This window comes from Micropterus salmoides, unplaced genomic scaffold (genome assembly GCF_014851395.1).
Source record: "Micropterus salmoides isolate LMB-PRFRI ecotype aquatic unplaced genomic scaffold, ASM1485139v1 Ms_hic_scaffold_2, whole genome shotgun sequence".
In the NCBI taxonomy this organism is placed as follows: domain Eukaryota; kingdom Metazoa; phylum Chordata; class Actinopteri; order Centrarchiformes; family Centrarchidae; genus Micropterus; species Micropterus salmoides.
Genome location: NW_024041150.1, coordinates 27,191,169 through 27,214,390, shown reverse-complemented (window position 1 = coordinate 27,214,390; position 23,222 = coordinate 27,191,169). Strand labels below are relative to the sequence as shown.

Genomic DNA, 23,222 nt, shown 5'->3' with positions numbered 1-23,222 from the left:
ATAAGAGGCAATGTCATACTGTACCTACTGTAGGAAACACACACACACACACACATACACACACACACACTGCATGACCTGTGGAGACCTCCTTTTCAACAAACATGTGGTGTAATTATATGCCTGCATGGCACTGCAGGTGGAATGTGCTAGCGATAGTCAAGCCCTTGTTGTCATAAGGACTGGAAGCAGCCCCAATAGCCAACAGACATGAGCTCATCATCATTACAATGAGAGGCGTGGCCAAGCCCTTCGCTGCTGTGGACCTGATGTTGCCGTGGAGACAGGACACACACACACACACACAAACTTGCACACACAGTGACACCACTGGGAAATTAAAATGGTAGCCCAAAGCAACAGGCTTTTATTGGCCAATCACAGCTTGATCCTGGATGTGTTTGCCTTGCAAGTTTGTGTGTGTGTGTGTGTGTGTGTGGGTTTGGTGCAGGGCTCCACACAGGTGCACAGCACAAGCATTGCCTAATTATAATGACAATGTCAGCCAGTGTTGGAGAAATATTCACCACGCTTGTCTTGCATTCGGCATCAAGAGCACAAGAGCAATTACTGGCCTATCAAATCATTTTACAGCTCTGTTGTGTGTGTGTGTGTGTGTGTGTGTGAGAGAGAGAGAGGTTGTCAGCACTATCAGTGTTTTCTGACTCTGGGTAACAAGACAAAGAAAGCCCCATGAATTACATGTCTCACATGCTGCTCCGCAACTTATAGCTACCGGTACGTCAGGAGTCATCTGTCATTGTCTTCTCTAGAATCAAAGGCTGTAAAAAAAAAACTTTTGTGTGTAAAAGCAGAAACATGATCACAATGTCTTGTAGCAGCCTCTAATTACAGTGAAAAGCCTGAGGCGGTGCAGCGGAGGCAAAAAGTGAACCATTTTATTACATTAAAATGTTTCATACAAACAACGCATACACACTAGTTTCATATTGCTTCAGACATACGTTGCTTTTCTGTTTGAATTCCAGTTAAACAACTCTGTAACAAAATGTAAGTACAACATTTATGAAAATATAAATCTCTAAACAGTTAAGTCAGTCCTGACAATACAAAGAATACCATAGAAACATTCATTATACCAGTATGTCAACTATAAGTTGCAAACATTTAAGTTATTAAAAGTCATTCAAGTTACTTAACATACAATAATACCAATTACTGGCTTCCATATGGACACATTCAAATATACTCTTTATCTGGCATTCCAATATATTTTGTAAGAGGACTCTTTTTAAACTTTTTAGCAAAGATAGCACATTTTTCTCTATCATAAACATACACAGTTGAACACTGAAACAGTTTGGTAACAATATAATTACAGTACAAGCCCAAAAAAACAAATGAGACAGTCAACATAATGAAACACAAACTATAATCAGGACTTTGGCAATTACATAGTAGATTTTTTTTTAATTTAGAAACTCGAGTTGTAGGGAAATAAAGTATTTTAAAGCTTGGTGCTGCTAGCCGGTTTGAAATTATCCAAGGGCCATTGTCTCAACAGTTCAGAACTAGTAAACATACAATAAGATGGAATAGCCCTTAAAAAGTATATGTCAGTGTGTGGTTTTCAATCATGCCTGGCAGATGATTGGTCTTGTCATAGCTCCAAACAGCGTTTTAGGTTATTACAGACATGCTTAAAAAGGCGATCACGGTACCTGCAAGGTGCAACATCATAGAATAGCTCATACATAACTCTACTATTCTTTTAGACTGTCAGCAATCCAGATCATAACAGCTTTTATTTAAGCCTGACACAATGTTACCAGAGTCAGATTTCTGGGAGATCACAAAAGGGTCAAAACGATTTAGAGCTTGTGAAATAATGTTACGAAAGAATTTCAAACCCTGCGGCTGTATGAAAGCCATGGGAGCGTAAAACACTGCCTGAGAAATTCAAATGTTTGAATGTAAAAAGATTTGTATTTGTAGAAAAAAAACTCTGAATGTCTGAATAAGATTTGTGCAAAAATAATATAGTTAACTCAAAGACTAAGAAAAAAGAACTGCTTTTGTGAACATCTTAGTGCAGATTCAAAGTAGAAAGATTAAAGACAAGTAAATCTGAAAAAAAGTAAAAGTGTAAAGTTTGACCATGATTCTGTCTGTAAAAGCAGGGCCAAAATTCATATTTGTAACTTAAACGTCAGTTAATCTGTAATTTTTTGTTTTGACCATTATCTGCTTTTCCGCTGATACAATTTGTGGGCGCATTTTTTTTGGTCTCAGATTTTCTTTGTAACTACTTTTTTTCCTGCACATTCAGAATCTTGACTTTTTCTTTAAGTTTTTCACATGTTTACAAAAGCTGATATACAACCAAATGTTTTTAAATTAATATTTCACAAGCTCAAAAACGTATAGATCCTTATTTAATCTTTGCTGCAAGTTGTTAAAATGACGACATCTTAATTAAGTACTGACACCAGGTGTATATAGAGACTGAAGCGTTCAAGTGAGTTAGCTGTAGCCTGCAAGTACCTGGATGGCCCTGTGTATTTTTGTAGGCAAATCCAACACCTATTATAAGACAACTCTAAATTAGACTTTAAACAATTTATACAATGTTTCATATGAATACATCTACTAATTTCTCACAAACCACCCATAAAGTGCTTCCACCTACAGTCTAAACCTCTAAATAAATTCACATGGCCACGTTGTTTCAATGAAACACTGGGCTAATCACTCTGCCCTTTTCTACTGGAACGTTTGAACCATTAAATCCTAAAGCAAGTACACTGGTTAAGGCGTGAATGTGTATGGTGCTATGCTACACTGTATGCTCAATAGTGGTGTTTCCCTTAACACAAACAACACACACATTGATGGAACGGCAGGTAAATTCACGTAAACTGTTTCAAAAAATTTCAACGACTATCATTGCAACATCAGAGCAATGCCATCGACCTCCCGTGTTGTTGACTGGATTTCAGTGCACTGATCGTTAAGATCAACGCAAGTATCATGTTACTGTGTGTATACTGTGTTTACAAATTCCCTGCATTTTCACAAATCTGCACATAAAGAACATTTTAAATTCCAGGCACTCACTTTGATTGCATTAAGCACAACATAACATTTTTAAGGAGTTGCACAAATTGCAGCAGCCAAGAAAGGGTTATGTACATATGTTCATAGTTCATCCTTTTTGTACAGTACCGACTGATGTTGAAACAAACATAAATACACTCTTTTTTTAAAGAACAACATTATGGCTTAATGTGAACAATGTAAATAAAGATAGTGTACAATGAAAACATCACTGGAATGGCTTTGAGAATGTTTGACCAAGACATTTGAATAATAACTTTGTTCTTCAAATGCAAAAGGACACATAATGGCAAACTAATACCTCACAGAATTTTTCTTTCTTTTCAAAAACAGTATTTTTCTAACAGTCTTTGTGTGTAAAACAAAGAGACACTATATCATAAGTTGGAAGTAAGTAATACATCATTGGAGTGCAGCGTTAAAATGGTCGGCCCGTTAACTACCCAGAGGGCTGACATCTGCAGCTGAATCACGTGGCTGTAAACAAGAATCAACTGCGACCCCAGAGATTCGTCACCTTTCTTCACCTGCCTCTCGTAACTCCTACCCCCATCTCTGATCTCCAACTATCACTGCAGCAGTTCAGTCTTTTTCGTAGGTGTGGTCGACTCACCTTCACCAGAGTCAGACACGTTGATAGGGCTGTCCCTGGAGAAGACCTCTGTTGACTCCCTCCAAATGCAGTCGGCGACGCTCTTAAAGGAATGGTTGCCACATTTGGGCCGCACCTTCTGCGAGGCATTGTTGACAATCTGTCGGCTGTTGGAGGTGGCTATCTTTATCTTGAGGGCAGCATCCACCCGATCCACTACTGTGTAAGTGCCGATGCTGCCGTCTTCAAAGCCAATGATGATGTTTAGTGCTCGCTGGCAGAGAGACAGGTAGGTGGGTGTCTTGTATAGGGAGCATGTGCCGATGCTCTTACCATCAGCGAGCCGCATCACGATCAGATTGGACACAACACCAGCCTCGTCGTCTTCATCAGAGTTCCGGAAACAGATATACACTAGATAACGTCCATCTCTTGATAACTTCTGACGCCAAATGATACCAGCAGCATGGACAAGCCTCAGCTTCCCACTGTGAAGATCCAGGACATTAATATTTTCGTCACCTTTGGAGACAATTCCTAGTTTCCCATTGGGTGAGATCTGGAAGTCCTCTAGATTTTTGAGGAAGTTGGTTGGCAGCTGGACTCGCCTGCAAACTGACTCATCTGCCACACTCCAGATGAAGACAGTCTCTGTGGAGGTGATAAACACCACACAGTCAGGGCAGTCAGGAATGAGCTTGAAGTTGACGATGCTAATGCCATCATCACAGACAAACTTCTTGGATACACTGCCTGACCACAGGCTGACAGCAAGGAGCTTGTTTTTGGTGGTTCCCACAAGGAAAGTGTTTGCTGTGGTGATCAATGCACTCTGGAGGGTGACTAAAATGTTGCACACTTTGTGCCCAGTCGCGAGCCTCCAGACTCTGGAGGCATTTTGCTCACAGAGGGACACCACAAACTGGTCATTGTGGGTGATAAGCAGCTGTGATATTTTCTGTCCATTGATGCGGAAGATATTTTCTCCAGTAGTAGTTTGCCAGATGTACTGACTGGACTTGTCATCTGAAGTCACCATGAGATCCCCTGAGGAGGTTAGGACACAGTTCTCCACTATGCCCTCGTGCTTAAAGACTGTCTCAATAAAGCCAGTGCTGAAGTTCCACTTGTGAACAGCTTCTGAACCGTCCATGGTAAACACATAATCTTCTCGGCCAGACAGCTGCAAGATCTGGATCTTCTTCCCTGTTTTGTCAATATTGGACATGGCGGTGATAATATCAATGTCCCAAACAGACAGGACTCCACTGCTGGCAACAGAAAGGAGCAGGTTGTGATGGGCTGATTTAATGAGTTTGACGATAGCCCCTGAGATCTCAATCAGGCTAGCCATGCACTGTCCACTGTCCCTCCTCCATACAAAGATGGAGGAGGTGTTCTCCATGGAGGCCACGATGCTTTGTCCATTCTTGGAGAGAACAGCAGCCACAAAGCGTTCAGTACGTTTGGCTTTGAACTTCTCGACCATTTTCCATACTTTAGTGTCGAGAACCTCAATGCTTCTGGCTTTGCAAAGGAGAATGGAGCGCTGGTCTTCAGATAACTCAATGCCCACCACTTCACTATCATCCCCTCTACAATCATAATCCTCCATCAGCCGTGGGTTGGTGATCTCTTTGGTGTTCCACACTGACAAACTGCCTTCATTGTCAATCATCACCATTTGGTTAAGAGTGTCCAGAACTAGAATGGACTTTACAAATCCCCCCGAAAACTCGGAGGTCACAGTGGCCAACTTGTCCCCATTTCCCAGATGAAAGATGGATGCAGTGTTGAGGTACTGGCCACAGAAGGCATACATTCCATCTGGAGAGCACTGGACACAAGTCACCTCATACCAGCAATGGAACTGGTAAAGGGGCCAACCGTAGAGAAGGTCAATAACGTTGACATCTTTACTAGCCTCAAGCCAAGCCAAAGCATGGTGGGTGGACAAAGTAAAGCCATTGATGAAGGTCACCCCACCAGTGACACCACCATGCTTGGACCCCTTGATTTCAACCTCAGATAAAAGGCAGGACTTGTGATTATCATATATGAGCAGCGTGTTTTTGGTTGTGGCCACTACCAGATACTTTTCATCGGTGGTTAGCCTGATTCCCAGCACGACGGATCTGGCTGTGTCAATCTGTCTTAGAAGTTGTCTGCTCTCTACATCCCAGGTGCTAACAGACCCATCTTCCAGGGCTACAAGGACTATGTTTGGAGCTAAAGTAGGCAGGATCTCCACAATTTGCATGTAGCTGGAGCACAGAGGAAGCCTCTCTGGACTGTAGGTGACGTCCATAGAGGAGTGGAGAGGCACAATGGAGCAGTACTTCGGGCCATCTTTGTCACACTCCAAGAGGAGGTGTCTGAGCTTGGGAAGGGAGGTGACAACTGGCAGAAGCCTTTGCTGCAGTTCTGCAGACAGCGATGCTGGGTTCTTTAGCACTTTGACCTTGATGCTACGAAGAGTGGCGGCCAGGAACTTCAGTTCTTTTTCCTGGGTGTAGCTGTAAGCTAGATCAATGTCTGTTAAAGCCTTTTCAAACTGGCCAATCTTGATCATTGTGTACAGCCAGCTGAAGTTCATGATGACACCAAACATGAGGTCATCAGTGCGCCCACTCCTGGTTAGGTGGTACACCAGCTCTGTCATCTTCCTGTGGTTGACAAAGAAAATGTCGGGCTCCAAAAGGTTGCACTGGAACACCCAAGGCTGTTCAGGAGTCTGCCTGTCATACGAGTACTTGTCAGAGGACGTTTTTTCATGGCCTTGCTGTTGGTGGGGATTTTTGTGATGAGATATATTCAGGGAGGTGAAATGGTTGTTATCGTAAGTGAAGATCTTCTTCCTGCCACCTGACCATGCCCCCAGGAAGTACTCAGCTAGGAGGCTGTGCATTTGATGGACGTCCTCCTCATTGCTAAGATATAGCTTCTGAGCAATGAGATGCAGGTGTCTGTTGGCCCAGACCATCAAGGTGACGTTGCGTACCTGACGTTCCACCAGATAACCATCCAGCTCCTCTTTGAGCCTGGCAACTAAATCATAAGAGATCCTCAAGGGGTTTTTGAGGTAGGTTGCCACAATGACATCACCGAGGACTATATTATCAAGGGACAGAATATCTTCCAGTTCGACCTCAGTTAGCCCAGCCTTGGCCATGGTGATATAACCTAAGGCTCTGAAGACAAATCGTTGGCCCAACTTGTTCTCCACTGAGTAGAACAGCTGTTCTATGCTTTCATGCACTGTGGAGCACAGGGACCTGTCATCCACATCTTTGTGAGACCTCCAATGAACTACTTCTCTGTAGATGAGGTTGACAAACATTGGCAACGTACACTTAGCAAGTGCCTCATTGACATAGATCTGCTGGCCTGAGGTGACCTTTCTCTTCACCCCCAGCAACTGCTGTTTTAATGTTTGGCTGCAGACCTTGCGATCCCTCTGGACTAATTCGACATAATACCTCTCATCATGGATGAGGTGTCTAAGCTTCTGCAGGATGCCATGTTTATTGGGTAATGTTGAGACTACAATGCGGACTGTCCGAGGCAGGTGTATGGGGAGCCACCACAGCTTGCGAACGTCATCGCCATCTGAGAGCTGCTCCAGGGCATCCAGGACAATTACCAAGGGCCTGTGGAATGAAGATTCCCCTAGAAGGTTGATCAACAGTTCCTTCATCTCCTGGATCTTGTTAGGCAAAAAGTGAATCAGGCAGCGGTAGTTTAGTGCAATCTGTTCACAAATGCTCTGGAGGAGGGTGCGTAGGTCTATGGAGAGCGGGCTGGAGCCAATAAAACGGACAATGACCACTGGGTCGGTTTCAGGGCCCATTTCTTTCTGCAGCCATGTGTAGGCCTGAAAAACAGCATTGAGAGATGATTGTTAGAATATATAGAGCACAGTTTGGAAATTGAAATGTTCTTTAAACAGTCCATATTGTATCGACACATAGGGTTATAAACTGAATCAAATCAAAAACAAATTGTAAAATAAAAACATTTTCAGACAATTGTTTATATTTACTGAGTGAAATGTACTTTTTCTATTCTGTTTGGTCTGGTCAGAGAAACACAGTCCAACAACAAAAATAACCAAAGCTCTAGAGTGGAGGTCAGAGGGATTTAATTAATTGTTATTCAGTAACAAATTGAGCACTAGCACAGCAACAAGGAGATGTTTACTACATTTTTACCTCATGACAAGATATCAAATTTCAAACTTTTATTAGACAAAGAACAACTGCAGTTATTCTATGTCTAAGATGTCTAATACAGTTCATTTTGAATGCCCTCAAAGATTCAACATGCATAGTCATATATGAAAACTTTCTTCATGAGAGACATTCTATGAATGAGGAGTACTCCAAAATTGAGGCTTTGTTGTTATAATAATTAATTCATAAATTCATGAAATGGCCCAGCTGAGATTTTGGGAGACATCAAGATGTTATTTGACACTTTTAGGGCAGTGATGACGCCTACTCCGCATTTAGCTGTGTGTGAGAGAGAGAGAGAAAGAGAGAGACACGGAATCTGTCTGTAGAGTATTTACAATGTTAATGGGTTTTTTTTGTGTGTATGACTGAAATTATAAAACTCTATGAATATTAAAGACCATAAACTGTCACTGCTACTGTACTATAATACATCACATGTTAGACTGAATACAGCTGGAGAACAGGAAGGTAAGGATCAGAGATATACACTGCTCAAAAAAATAAAGGGAACACTAAAATAACACATCCTAGATCTGAATGAATGAAATAATCTCATTAAATACTCCTTTCTTTACATAGTTGAATGTGCTGACAACAAAATCACACAAAAATTATCAATGGAAATCAACCCATGGAGGTCTGGATTTGGAGTCACACTCAAAATCAAAGTGGAAAACCACACTACAGGCCGATCCAACTTTGATGTAATGTCCTTAAAACAAGTCAAAATGAGGCTCAGTAGAGTGTGTGGCCTCCACGTGCCTGTATGACCTCCCTACAACGCCTGGGCATGCTCCTGATGAGGTGGCGGATGGTCTCCTGAGGGATCTCCTCCCAGAACTGGACTAAAGCATCCGCCAACTCCTGGACAGTCTGTTGTGCAACATGGCGTTGGTGGATGGAGCGAGACATGATGTCCCAGATGTGCTCAATTGGATTCCGGTCTGGGGAACGGGCGGGCCAGTCCATAGCATCAATGGCTTCCTCTTGCAGGAACGGCTGACACACTCCAGCCACATGAGGTCTAGTATTGTCTCGCATTAGGAGGAACCCAGGGTCAACCGTACCAGCATATGGTCTCACAAGGGGTCTGAGGATCTCATCTCGGTACCTAATGGCAGTCAGGCTACCTCTGGCGAGCACATGGAGGGCTGTGCTGCCCCCCAAAGAAATGCCACCCCACACCATTACTGACCCACCGCCAAACTGGTCATGCTGGAGGATGTTGCAGGCAGCAGAACGTTCTCCACGGCGTCTCCAGACTCTGTCACGTCTGTCACATGTGCTCAGTGTGAACCTGCTTTCATCTGTGAAGAGTGGCAAATTTGCCAATCTTGGTGTTCTCTGGCAAATGCCAAACGTCCTGCACAGTGTTGGGCTGTAAGCACAACCCCCACTTGTGGACGTCGAGCCCTCATACCACCCTTATGGAATCTGTTTCTGACCGTTTGAGCAGACACATGCACATTTGTGGCTTGCTGGAGGTCATTTTGCAGGGCTCTGGCAGTGCTCCTCCTGCTCCTCCTTGCACAAAGGTGGAGGTAGCGGTACTACTGCTGGGTTGTTGCCCTCCTACGGCCTCCTCCATGTCTCCTGATGTACTGTCTCCTGGTAGCGCCTCCATGCTCTGGACACTACGCTGACAGACACTGCAAACCTTCTTGCCACAGCTCGCATTGATGTGCCATCCTGGATGAGCTGCACTCCTGGATGAGCTGCACTACCTGAGCCACTTGTGTGGGTTGTAGACTCCGTCTCATGCTGCCAGTAGAGTGAACAGCACTACCAGCATTCAAAAGTGACCAAAACATCAGCCAGGAAGCATAGGAACTGAGAAGTGGTCTGTGGTCACCACCTGCAGAACCACTCCTTTATTGGGGGTGTCTTGCTAATTGCCTATAATTTCCACCTGTTGTCTATTCCATTTGCACAACAGCATGTGAAATTGATTGTCAATCAGTGTTGCTTCCTAAGTGGACAGTTTGATTTCACAGGAGTGTGATTGACTTGGAATTACATTGTGTTGTTTAAGTGTTCCCTTTATTTTTTTGAGCAGTGTATTATATTTAGACAAAAATGTCCAGGTTGCATTTGTGAATCTGTATGCACAGGCCTGTCGCACTTTGCTCCTCTGACCCTCTCTTCAGCCACAGTCTCATCAGGACATATTCTTTCCCTTAACTTTCCCAGACCTGCCATCCTCAAGCTGTCCACCAGATGCCCTCCGACTCTAACTGACTGACTGCCCCGCCCATCTACACACCTGTCCCCACTTCTCTCCTCAGCCCTGCAGTTACCTGCCTTACTCCACCCACTCATTACCTGCAACGCATTCCCTCATGAGCCACTCACCATATATACCAGTTCACGTCCCTTCTTCATTGCCAGTTTATTGAAGTTGCCATGCTGCGAACTCATTTTGGTCATATAAATAAACTGCATCTGTCTGTCTGTTTTGTGCATTTGGATCCAATCCCTGTAGTCCCGGCAAACCCACCACCCAGGCCTAATACCCACTATTACCATGAACCAAAATGAAAGTCTATATAAGTTTAATTAACCTGATTCTTGCATAGAGTAAATACCAGCCATTTTCATGGGCCAGAGTCTCAGAAGCCTCATTCCTGCATAGGAAATATTCTCTAATTATGCCAAAGCACCCATTGCACTGTTAGGAACCCATTACAGCCAGCTGTATTTCATGTTGTAATTGTATATTTAACAACCAGTGTAATCAATCCATCATTTGATATGTTCTTTTGCAACTGTGGATTATTTGCAACCTTACGCACCTGATTTTAATCACAAAACCCTACTACACTAGTTAATTCAAGAGGTTAAATCTCCAAATAAAAAATCTCCATAATTCCCTTGACATTATTCTTCTCTTTGCCACTTTGTTATATATATATATATAATGTGGGAATGTGCAATCTCTTTTTATAAATCCAGTTTTGTCAGAAAGATGTGAAAGTATAGTTCTTTGTTAGACATAAACAGGTTTGTTTCTTGCTTGAATCCAAGTTTTAGACTGAGGCTCTGAGGCCCTAAGTCCCACACAGGTAAGACATTTTGACCTGGATTCCTCTCGTCTCAGTGGACTGGACTTAAATTTTAGTGTTTTGCGCATGTTTGTATGCGCAAAACACTACTATGCTACTCCAATGATAATATTAATTTCTAATGTCACATAATCACATTTTCAGGTTTGCCTCACAGGTAATTACTATGTGCACAAATTATAGTTACCTATACTTGCATACGTTTTCTCTGCCAGATACACTATTTGCACATGTAACCACGGGCTTTTCTTAATCATAGATACAAGAAATAGAAGGATATAATACTTCCTGTACTATTGCACGACGAGGAAAATGGCAGCTATGATCAAAAGATTACTAAAGATGAATTTGTCCAATTTTTAGCTTTAATTTGCACATATCTGCATCAGAGAAACTGCGGTGTTCTCTTTTGTGTTACACTACAAACAACCGCAGCTCAGTCCACTCAGGAATACAGGACCTTTTTGTTTTCCGTGTAGTCTGAGCTCAAAAGTGAAAATACTCCAGGGGTTAGGTGTGAATTACACCTTGTGGACTCGAGCACAGAGCAGTGGCACAGTGGCCCCAGAACACTTCTGTCTGTATTCTGCACCTCTACGACTGGTTTTCCTAAACTACGACTGTCGTACTAAAGCTGTGATCACATCAAGCACCTGAGTGATACTACATCTATTTAGCTCTTGGAACACATTTTATGGTCCAATCCTCTTTCAGCCTTTAACTAAATAATTAGGTGTACAGTTTCAACACCGCTGAAACACAGGCAGAACACATGTGAACAGGACACACATAATACTCGTGCCATTGCATGGTGTGATAAATCAGTAGGTTAATCTGTGTGGACAGTAATAGTTTAAAAATACTGTATGTTATTTGTGATGAAATCTGTACAATCATTTAAATGAATAGGCAAATCCTCCAATTATTTCACTTTGAGAATTACTAGTCAGTGTTAAGCAGTTAAAAGTTGATATCTAGCTTTTTGTGAATTTCTAAAAACTTTTCTTATGATTTAAGGAAGCAGATTTTCGCTTTTCTGTTTCCAAAGCAAACAAACACACAAAAGCTTGTTTTCACTTGAGGACACAGTGCGGCTGTCATCGAAGCTTGTGAAGGATCCGCCTGGTATTGAAAACATGAAAGAACAAAGATGTTTGAAAATGTTGTGGCACAGAAATCAGGACAGGCTCTAAGAAAACAGGTAAACTCCCCTGATGGAGACTAGACACATGGTTCTAATGCAGTGAAGCAGCAGGATTCATTTGCAGCAGACATGACAACTACAACTAACAATCAACTTTGCGTTTTTGCAATTATCTCGAAAATGGCTTTTTGTTTAGAGTTTCTTTTCTCTAAAACCTATTTTTGGCCCAGACGGTTTCACCAATCGACCTGAAACTTTGGTTGATTGATACGTCAATCTGTTTTTTTTTTTCATAAATTTTTACTTTTGTGTCTTTATGTACAATTTTACATAAATGCCCGTAAATCAAAATTGGCTTAAGCTATTGTAACCAAACTCGACACGTCTGTTAAGATACTTGGCCCGAGCTCTTCCACTAGGTGGCGCTACACTTGCAAAAAGTTTATACCTCGCAGTTCACTGGATGTATTCGTACGAAATTTGGTTTGTACGATCTTGCGTCCCTACTCAGTAGATGTAAAAAATTTGGTTATGATTGCGCAAAGTGGGCGTGGCTTATTACAAGAAATGTAGATTTATTAGACATTTCTCATTCCTAACTTCAAAAAATCTAAGAAAATCATCTGTATGTCCTAGAGAGCTGAAATCTTTTCAGCACATCCACTAATTGTGCTGTGTGATGGAACTGTACATTTTCGAGTGGCCTTTTATTGTGGCCAGTCTAAGGCACACCTGCGCAATACCCAGGCTGTCTGATCAGCATCTTGATATGCCACACCTGTGAGGTGGATGGATTATCTCGGCAAAGGAGAAGTCCTCACTAACACAGATTCTGACAGATTTGTGAACAATATTTGAGAGAAATAGGCCTTTTGTGTACATAGAGAAAGTCTTAGATCTTTGAGTTTAGCTCACGATGAATGGGGGCAAAAACAAAAGTGTTGCGTTTTTCAATATGTTCAGTGTATATCTGAATGAGAGAAGAGTGAAATAGTTTAGTGACCAAATAAGTTGTGGGAAATTAATTTAAGGTATTTCTTTGATACGTGTGTTGAAAGTAATTAACAGAAAATTATTTTGTTAACTTTCAATCAATAAACTGAATTGAAAGATCTCTGCTAGTGGTTTTTCCTTTATTGGGAAGTTGCAAACCTCCTCCAAAAACAACAGTCACAAGTAGAAGTCTGTTTAAACTAGTCACTTAACTACACTAAAGACTAACAAACAGAGGAAAAGAGAGGGTGCAGCCCAGCCGATCAAACCAACTACATCTGATATCAGCTGCAGCCACAGGCTCCGTGAGGTGATCGCTGTTGCTCAACAAAAGCTTTTAATTAATGTGATGGAACGCAGAGATCGAACAGTGACAAGTGATGAATAGCAAATAAAAATGTACAGAGAAGTGTTAAATGATAGCAGAAGATGAAACCAACGGAAAGCCAAGCTTGTGGTGATAAAATTGCAGCAGTGACGAACATGCTTGAGACTGTAGCCGAAGGTGAGCAGTTGTTAAAATCACGCATGGGCTCCGCGTGCAGGCATTTTTTTATACCGTCTAAGGTGCAGGCACATAAGGAAAAAGGCGTGCTCTTCTCTTTCTTTCTGTGTGTTGTTTGGCTGCAAGCAAAACCATACAAATTAATTTTTTGCCGTGATCAGGTTGCAAAAAGTATGCCTAGGTATCAATTGAAGTACTGGTTTGACTGGAGACTTTTTTATTTTACTCAATACCGGGCTGTTTCAGTCGATACCATAAAAGGTATCGAGTAGCGATACCCATCCCTTATGGACCTTTTTATGGAGCCACAAGTTTCATATTCTTTTCTTACATCAACCCCTGTAATCTTTAACACTAAATTTTAGGCTTTAATCATTCATTTGTTGCTGTTTTATAGCACTTTGTAACATTTTTATTCCACTGTACACTGAACTTGGATGATATGAATGGCGCTTAGAATAAATGAGTGTGTCAATGTGACAGTTATTTGCAATGGTTGGACATGAGGAGTAGATCTGTGGGTGTGTGCTGTGTGATCTTGGCTATGGTGTGAGCCTAACGTAGCTGGGCGGCCAGATGGCACGCACAAAGAGAGTGAACAGAGGATATGGTGTGTGTGTGTGTGTGCGCAAAAACACAGACCCGCATGCACACACATTTCACTTTAGGACACAAACCTACGAATGTTCATACATGCTAAAAAAAGCAGACCAATGCACGCCTATAAAAGTCATATGAGTGTACAGGTGCACACACACACACACATACACACGGTTTCACAGGAAATTAGAGACATGTGCAGGGAAATGAACTGCTTCTTGGCAGACACACAGATGGTCAAGCAAGTGCTTGATGAGAAGAGACAAACAGTTGCACGCCCCCTCGTACTCTGTCGTACAAAGATGGACACATGCTCAGATCAGACAGACAAATGAGCATGAGCGTGAACACGCTGCGAGAGCCGGCCAAAATGAGCGGCCAAAATGAGAGAGAAAGAGGGGCGGGGATGACACAAAAGGAGAAAGATAACACCATACATTTTTAAACTATCTCTCACATCTCACCTGTTTGGCCACCTCAGACAGCAGCAGTGTCTTCCCAGTGCAAGGTCCCCCGTACACCACCAGAGGGCTCGTTCTGCTCCCCTTGGATGGCAGAAGATACTCCTGTATGTAATCCAACGACTCGGTCTTGAACTCGTAAAGCGTTGCGTAGCTTTTACAGAGGGACAGGTGCTGCAGGATCTCATCGTACAGCGGGTCGCTTTCCGTGTCAAAGTTCTGCTGGACCGTGGCTTGGATGATATCCACCATGTCCTCGTAGAACTGTTTACACAGACCTTCTACATAGTGGCTCTCCACTTCTTGGGAGTAGCCCGACTTCATGTCGCAGTGGGTGACTGAAGAGTAGACACGGAGGTTGGAGGCAGCGACGACTGTGGGGATGAATTCGTCCCGGACCTTCAGAAGGCGTTCGTAGGCTTCCTGGTTGCGCATGACGCGATCACCACTAACCACGATGTCCATATATCGGCCCATATCAGGGAGTTTGGCGAAGCGGTCAAAGTTGGAGATCTTGCGAATGTAGCAGACACATTTCCTGAGAAAGGCCGGAGTTTGTTTCCCAAGGGCAAAGTCTAATTCATCCTCCAAGGCTGCAATAAAAGAAAAACACAACATTTGTTAGGTGATCAGTAAGAAGTCTTCCTCAGCTTCGTATAACTTTTAAAAGCTTCAATTATAGCATTGTGTTTGGTACGTGCTAAAATGGCATAATGTTGATAAGGACCACCGCTGGATTAAACTGTACAACTTGCAAAGATAAGCGTCTAACAGATTTCTGTCAGGAAGCTGAACAGATTTTAGAAGCCTTTAGCCTCTGATTATACAGATTTCTCTTGAGCCTTATTTAAGAAGATACAAAGTTGATAAAATCACATAAGCCAGCACCACTGAACTGTGTCACAGGCTCCCCACAAAGCTGACTGAATTTCTGCCAGCATCTCCTGTGTAGTTCTGCTCACACGGTCGCCTACTAATTAGGTGGGAGAGAGAAAAGTGTGAAAGGAAAGTTGGGAGTTCCAGGAGACGGCACAACTTCCTCTATACCGCAAAATCAAGCACCGCTTAAAGCCCATTGTGCTCAATTAAAGAGCAGGAAAACTGCAGTTTCCTGACACAAAAGAGGTGCTTCCTCCTTTTCATTTGAAGTTATAAAATTTGAATGTCAGTTTCTTAATTAGCCTGTATTATTCTTTATTTCCACCTTTAAAAAGGATAAAATGCTCTTCTGCCTGTAGAAGGGCTATAAAACAAGCACTTGTCATCAGATCCCGATAGCATATTGCTCATATCATTTCTCTCAATGGGAAATGAAAAAGAGATGTCTTGAAAGATTAATTCAGCGCTGTCCAAACAATTTAGTAATAACTGGCTGATTCCCGAATGGAGAGTCTTTTACACACAGGAACTGATATGGAGCACACTGGACCAATTGGCAGGTTGAAAATAAACAGTATGAGGAATTGTTCAAATGTCAGAGTTGTACCTTTAGCTTTTACCTTTTACAGCAGAGTTATAAATAACATAGCTCTTTGTTTGTTTGTTTTTACTTGATACTGTTCTGATGTTTGATCTCAATAGGAAGGCTCAGATTGCCCCCTTTGATGAAGAACACTTAGTATTTTCAAGAACCACATTAAATGGCAAATTGTGGTTTTGTGATTAACACAATATGCAGCACAGTTACTCAATAATTAGCCAGATAATCACTGAAAAAATTGCACAGTACAAACACATGATGAAGAGTAAAGTAAATCCTGGCAGAGAAAATGTTTTTTGTTCTTACCTGACTCTGCAACACACTGTTACGACGAATTACCGTGAGGTGAACATGCAATGTGATCGATCCATCACTGTCATCTGCTGAGCTGTGTCTGACGGATCCTGATTGCATCTCATCTCTTATAAATTTAGTTACGATATGACGGCCTGAACAACAGCCTCACTCATTAAATATATGGCCTTTGCCATGTGATTTTTTCTCCCATGAAGGAGAAAGTTGTTTTCTTCACATTTATTATGTTATCTCAGGCTAAATGGTCTCTGCTATAGCAAACTGTGGGGAACCATGGCATGTAAATATTACATATTACATTATCAGACATACTGGTTATGAAAAGGTTTGATTTGTTTGATTTTCTAGAACAAATAAGCCAATTATTATTTTCACGATTGATTAATCTCCTGAATATTTTCTTGATTAATCAATTGAATGTTTTTGCCAAAGGTCAAGTTACCTTGTATAAATTGTTTGTTTTGTCCAAAAAACAGTCCATGAAGATATTCAGTTTACCAACACAGACGTCTAAAATTCAGTGAATATTTGGCATTTCTGCCTAAAAATTGACACTAATTACAATTAAGTGATTATCAAAACATCAAAACATTAACAAAAGACGTAGAATGATAACGTCATGGGATCATGGGAGTTGTTTAACCAGCACCATTGTCGCTTAAAATCTATGTGATGTGACTCAGGCAGAAAACATGTATTAATGTTTTATTCACGTTATGTTAAGTCAGGTTTGCTGACTTCCTCCATCACTCTCTGATGTATCCTGTGTTTCCCTGGAAGTTATAGCAACTAGAGCAGGTAAAGGAGATATGACTAGTGGTCGACCGATATGGGTTTTTCTGTGGCCGATACCGATATTTAGAGAGCAGGGCGGCAATATCAAAATAAAGAAAAGAAAAGTCAAGCATAATTGTGTTATTTCTTTCAGATCCAATCTAATATACATGTTTATATTAGCCAGTAAGTTGTTGTTTGAGGAGATTTGAGGTGAACCCTGTTCTCCATGGTCAACAACATACTACGACCACCGGACTCTCTCGCACCTCATCTGCTTACTGTAACTCCTTAATGTCATTTTTTAATTCCAAAGTGCACAAGATTCACCAGCAACTGACTATTAATACCTCTCACAGTCTGTCTTTTTCAGTTCTCCCAACACCTTTTTCTTGTTCATTTTCAAGTTTCTCACTTTCCTCTGTTGCTGAAATATTGGACATTATTAGAAATTTGAAATCAGCTACTTGTCAGCTTGACCCTCTTCCTACCGTCTTAGTAAAAGCCTGCCTACCCTCTCTCTTTTCCCAAATAACTACCATTATACATTCCTCTCTACCTCTCTAACCTCTGGTATTGTTCCCTCGTCTCTAAAATCAGCTGCAATAACTCCTATACTTAAGAAACCTGGTGCAGACCCCAACAATTTCAACAACTTCCGTCCTATTTCTAACCTACCCTTTCTTTCTACAATTCTTGAAAAAACAGTCTCATATCAGGTCCATGCACACATGTCTGACAATAACCTCTATGAACAATTCCAATCTGGTTTCCGTCCCTGCCATAGCACAGAAACAGCGCTGGTAAAAATCACCAATGATCTTCTCATGGCAGCTGATTCCGGACTGCTAACTATTCTCATCCTCCTTGATCTGAGTGCAGCCTTTGACACGATCTCTCATAACATCCTCCTTGACAGATTAGTCTCTACTGGTTTCACTGACACACCCTTGGACTGGTTTAAATCATATCTCTTTGGCCGCACTCAGTTCATCCAACTCAAACATTTCAAATCAGAGCTATCCCCTGTCACTACCGGTGTTCCCCAGGGCTCTGTTCTGGGGCCCCTTCTGTTCATCATCTATCTATCTTCCTCTTGGCCATATCTTTCTAAATTTAACATCCATTTCCACTGCTATGCACCAAATCCACTTTGACTAAATTTGACAGTTTTTCTCTTACCATTGACAACTCCACAGTTTTCCCCTCCCCTCAGGTCAAGAGTCTGGGTGTGATCCTCGACAGCACACTTTCATTTCAAGCTCACATTAATAATATCACTCGGTCTGCATACTTCCATTTACGTAACGTTAATGGCCTCCGACCGTCTCTCTCACCCACTAGTACAGCCATTCTCATTCACACACTGGTCACATCCCGCATTGATTATTGTTATTCTCTTCTCATTGGTTTTCCTCTCAAATCCATACATAAACTTCAACTGGTTCAGAACTCTGCTGCCCGGATCATCACCAGAAACCCTTCTATTAATCATATTACTCCTGTCCTTCAGCAGCTTCATTGGCTTCCAGTTAAATACCGCATTGATTTCAAAACTCTGCTCCTGACCTTCAAGGCCATTCATAACCTCGCTCCTCTGTACCTCACTGACCTCCTTCATATTAACACACCACCCGTGCTCTTAGGTCTTCTTCTTCTATTCACCTCACTGTTCCTCCTGCTCGTTTGACCACCACATCTTTTTAAACTGGCATATCCCACGTGATCACTATTTATCAGGTCACAGCAATCTTTGTTTCCAGTTATGTACCCAGATTTTATGCACTTAATTATAGATGTTAATTTTATCGATTATTGCTGTACTGTTTTATTGTGTTTTGTGAGGTGACCTTGAGTGTTCAGAAAGGCGCCTATAAATAAAATGTATTATTATTATTATTTTTGTATTATTTTTTGTTTTTTTAATTATTAATTATTGAAATAGAAAAATACATTGTGTTCATCTGTAGATTTCAGATCGGTGTTAAAGGGAGAATACAGTTTGTCAGAAGTGACGTCATTCAATTACATTATCCTCTACAGTATAACAATATATATTAACGCTGGCCAGTAATGGTAAAAAGAAAAGTGTTAACATTTAGAAAAGATGATGGTGACTGAGGACATTTAGAGCTCAAAACTAACTTTTTCACCAACTTCCCAAAACTCACAAGAGGGTTAGCATCGTTCCCCAGCAGCCGCACTGACCAGGCTGCCTGCAGACATGTTATGTTTTTTTTATGTGGACATTTTCATGCGCAATTGTTACATATTGTAGCCCAATAAATAATTTACATGATGCACTATTCTAAATGTGACCCAACATCATGTAGATTTCAGAGGTTGTCATTTTCCATAAAATTCAATCCTTTTACATTGAGCTTGACAATTGTGTCATCTTATTAAAGCTGAAGCTATTTATTTTTACTGTAAAAATAAATACCGTAATTTCAAAAAACAAAATGGAAACCGAGAGAGATAGAAGTGAGCTACCCATCAGACAGTAAGACACGTTCCAACTTGAAGAGAAGTTGTCAAGAGATGTGACGTGAAAAGATGAAAAAGGAAGAAAAAAAACGAACTGAAACTAACCAGAGCAAAGGAATTTCTTGGCCTGAGCGCTCTTCATGGTCCCCTTCTCCTGAAGCTGCAGCACCGCTGTTCGGAAGATCCTCTTGATCTCCTCCGACACATTCCTCCAGGCCTTGTCATTCTTGGTCTTGGCTGCGCTGCTCGACTCCATCTAAGCGGGACAGGGGGAGCAGGGAGAGGACAGTCTGACGTTGCTGTTTAGACGGAGGACTCTCATCATGTACTGGGGGAATGTGGTTATTTATGCACAAGGACCGTCCAGAAGAATACAGTAACAAAGGGAATATTGTTCCATGTTTCAGGTGGCTGAATTGCTTGAGAAATGTGTTCACCTGGTAAAATATTTACTGGTACGATTGATGTTTGAGTGATTCTGCTATCTGGTGAAGAGTATAAAACGTTCATATCTGAATGCTTTTAGCATACTAAAGTGTCTTGAAGCGCTACACTGGCCAACAATGTACAGTTGTCAAGTGAAACTCGAGGCAACTTTATCATGCAGTTTTAACAAAACTTTGCCAGACATTTTATTACCTCTACAAAGGCCTGGTTCAAGATAAGAGGGTGGAACTGAGACGCTAAACACTCTTATTTAAGTATACTTTCTTTGGCAAACAGTGAAGCACAGGACTGCAGAAGCAAGCTGTCATAGGTGAAAAACTTTGCTCACAAACTCTAAAAAAGCTCCTTTTCTTTTCTGTATGTGCATATAAAACATGTTCCTCAAGTAGAATTAAATTCATGAACCACAGGGCTGAAAGATAAGAATCCATTATCAGCACTGTTAAAGCCTCTATTTTGTAACATCCAGGTGGGTAAAATTACATATCAAGAAGACCAACAACCTCCAACAAATCCCTTTTCTGCCCCAGTAATGGTAGCATGTTAGCTGGACTTACTGAGTTCTGATAGTTCTTAAGCATTTGGGCTTTGGGTTTGAGGTAGTATGCGGGTGGCACAGAGTTTTCGTCCCTGCAGTACCACTCTTCCAAGATGTGTGTGTCCAGCCCCGCCTCCACAGCTGCATCCAAGATCATCTCAAACTCCGCTGATTCCACCTCCCCCGGCACTCGGATGCTGCCGTACTTTTCTCCCACCAGACCCTGGAAGGGAGGAAAATGGGGTGGGATAGAGGGCAGGGAAGGTGAAAAAGAGAGAGAGAGGAACAGGAAATGTGTATCATGGTGATCCTTCAAACTGTTTTAGGGCTCTATTTTATGGTTTAGTGGCGCAGGATGAATGGTGGAGTCAATGATGCAGACAGGGCGACTTATTTAAGGCAACTTCAAAGCCACAGGTGCAACTGTGGTGCATTTGGAACATCCACCAGCCAACTGCAATGACATCGGGGAGGTAGCAGCCACCACAATGCCCACTCTGTGTGCGCTGTGCTGCATACTGACTCTTCTATCGAGGATGGATATTACTTTACATCAGAGCCACATAGTATAGTGTACAGATTAAACAGTGCACCCCTCTTTTCACATGGAAACATTCATGTTTCTGTTCAAAATAACAATTGTGAGAAAAGTGAGAAAAAAGCATCTCATTACAGAGTTTTGATATGAAATGTATAACACAAGCCATTTGCCTTGATAAAAGAATCAAAAGCTGGAAAAATTATGATTTAAATGAGGAAAAAACAGATAAAGAAAGTTTTCAGTACTTATCTGGTGCCATGGACAAATTTTGGTCACTGTCACAAAAGTGCTGAGTTTCAATACTGAGCCCTGCTCATAAGGAATTGTTTTCAGTAAGAAAAAGCAGAACAAATCTGGTTTGAATGACACACTGTTATGTAGAACACACAATCTTGGCTAATGCTCAGTAATCAGTGCTATTAAGGAAAAGGAACAGATTTGCTTTATATATATATAGAACAGATGGGACTGTTTGAAATGAAAGGAAATTAATGCATCAATTAAAGGGAGGTAGATAGATTTGTGAGTATAGAATCTGTGCCAGTGGTAACGCTATTATCCACACAACCACTGTTGTCATCATCATCATCATTATCGTCTTATACACTAAAGCCAACAAACTGGCAATCAATCACTGCAATCCTTTTAGTCAGAAACCAGAAAACTCACCACAAAGCTGCATAATTAGGCATCATCAAATTAAGTAGTGTCCTTTTAATCCCACTATTATCTCCAACTCCACATGGCGTATCTACTGTAAGCTCCACCAAGTCTCCCTTCTTCCCCTCTGCATCTATGCACATGCTTTGGAGTGGCAGCCGATTCAATATCATCGGAAATGATTAGGGCCATTTCCTGGCACGTTCTTTGATGTGCAGTCACGTTCGAGGACACTGAATAACTGGAAACCCTCCGCTCCATGACCAGCTGATCTTTACTCTATGTGTTGTAATTCACATGCAGCGAAAGCCTCAAGGCGAAAGGCGCAGAGCGAGTGAGGGACAAGCCAAATGACTGTGAGCTCCGATGAGCAGGAAAGAACCACGTTGGTGCGCTCACGGCAATGACGCTTCAAAGCCGTTCCATGTTGGACTCCTCGTTCCCTTGGCATTCGCAGTGGGAACAGATGCAGAGAACAAGCAGAATCAGATGATGGCATGTGGCATGGTGTGTAGGACGGCCTACTCTCAAAACCCACAAATGCCCTCAGTAGATTCATTTATATTTGTGCAGTTTTCTGGCCATGTTGCAAAGGTTCATTTTGTATTTAGAAGATAATTTCCATGTATGGTATCAGTTGTTTTGGAAGTCATTTTCAAGGTTGGGTATTGTGTTTTGGATCCAAACCCATCATTTGCATTATATAAACATTTAGCTGACCCACTTATCCAATGAAACAGCAGATTACATGCATGTATCCTACACCAGAGGGCGAAAAACAACAGGAAAAGTTTTTTTTTTTTTTAATCCTATGAATATTAAAGCATTTGCAATAAAACAAAAAATGATGCCAGATGATGAAAAAATGAACCCTCCTGGGACTGTAATGTTCGACTACATCCAATAAAGCAAGATCCCTAATTAAAAAAATAGTGCTAATTTAAGTACAGACCACAAGGCAAGCATCCCTGTAAGAGAGAAAATACCAAATATAGGGAGAAAGGAGAGGGATTCCCTCTTGTGTGCAACTCTCTGTGCTCTCTTGCTGCCAAAACAAAGAGTTTTATAGATAACTAGGGCAGGCTGCTCTCTATCTTCAGTTGTGATTGACGGGAAAGGTCACACGAGCCGGCGCCGCATTCAAGCCCAAAATGTTTCAAGTGACAGGTGCACATTTTAGCTCAGGGTACTTAAAAAGACCTAATTAACTGCACTACTGTTTCATTAATTTGCTCTCCAAAATCCTTAAAGACCATTTTCAGTTTTGCTTTTCTCACCAGAGATGTGAACCCAACACACAACCTGAGATC

The 23,222-nt window shown here is 41.7% G+C and overlaps 1 protein-coding gene across 1 annotated transcript in view; it reads right to left on the bottom strand.

Annotated features, from left to right (window-relative positions):
• Nucleotides 1-878: 878 nt before the first annotated feature.
• LOC119913363 (NACHT and WD repeat domain-containing protein 2) overlaps nucleotides 879-23,222 on the bottom strand; it is a 51,320-nt gene continuing 28,976 nt past the window's right edge. The window contains exons 4-7 of the mRNA XM_038732774.1: nucleotides 20,731-20,934; nucleotides 19,832-19,982; nucleotides 14,674-15,263; nucleotides 879-7,544 (exon numbers count right to left, since the gene is read on the bottom strand). Of these exons, the coding sequence (XP_038588702.1) occupies nucleotides 3,648-7,544; nucleotides 14,674-15,263; nucleotides 19,832-19,982; nucleotides 20,731-20,934 (4,842 nt within the window). The 3' untranslated portion in view covers nucleotides 879-3,647. The remainder of the gene's footprint in view (nucleotides 7,545-14,673; nucleotides 15,264-19,831; nucleotides 19,983-20,730; nucleotides 20,935-23,222) is intronic.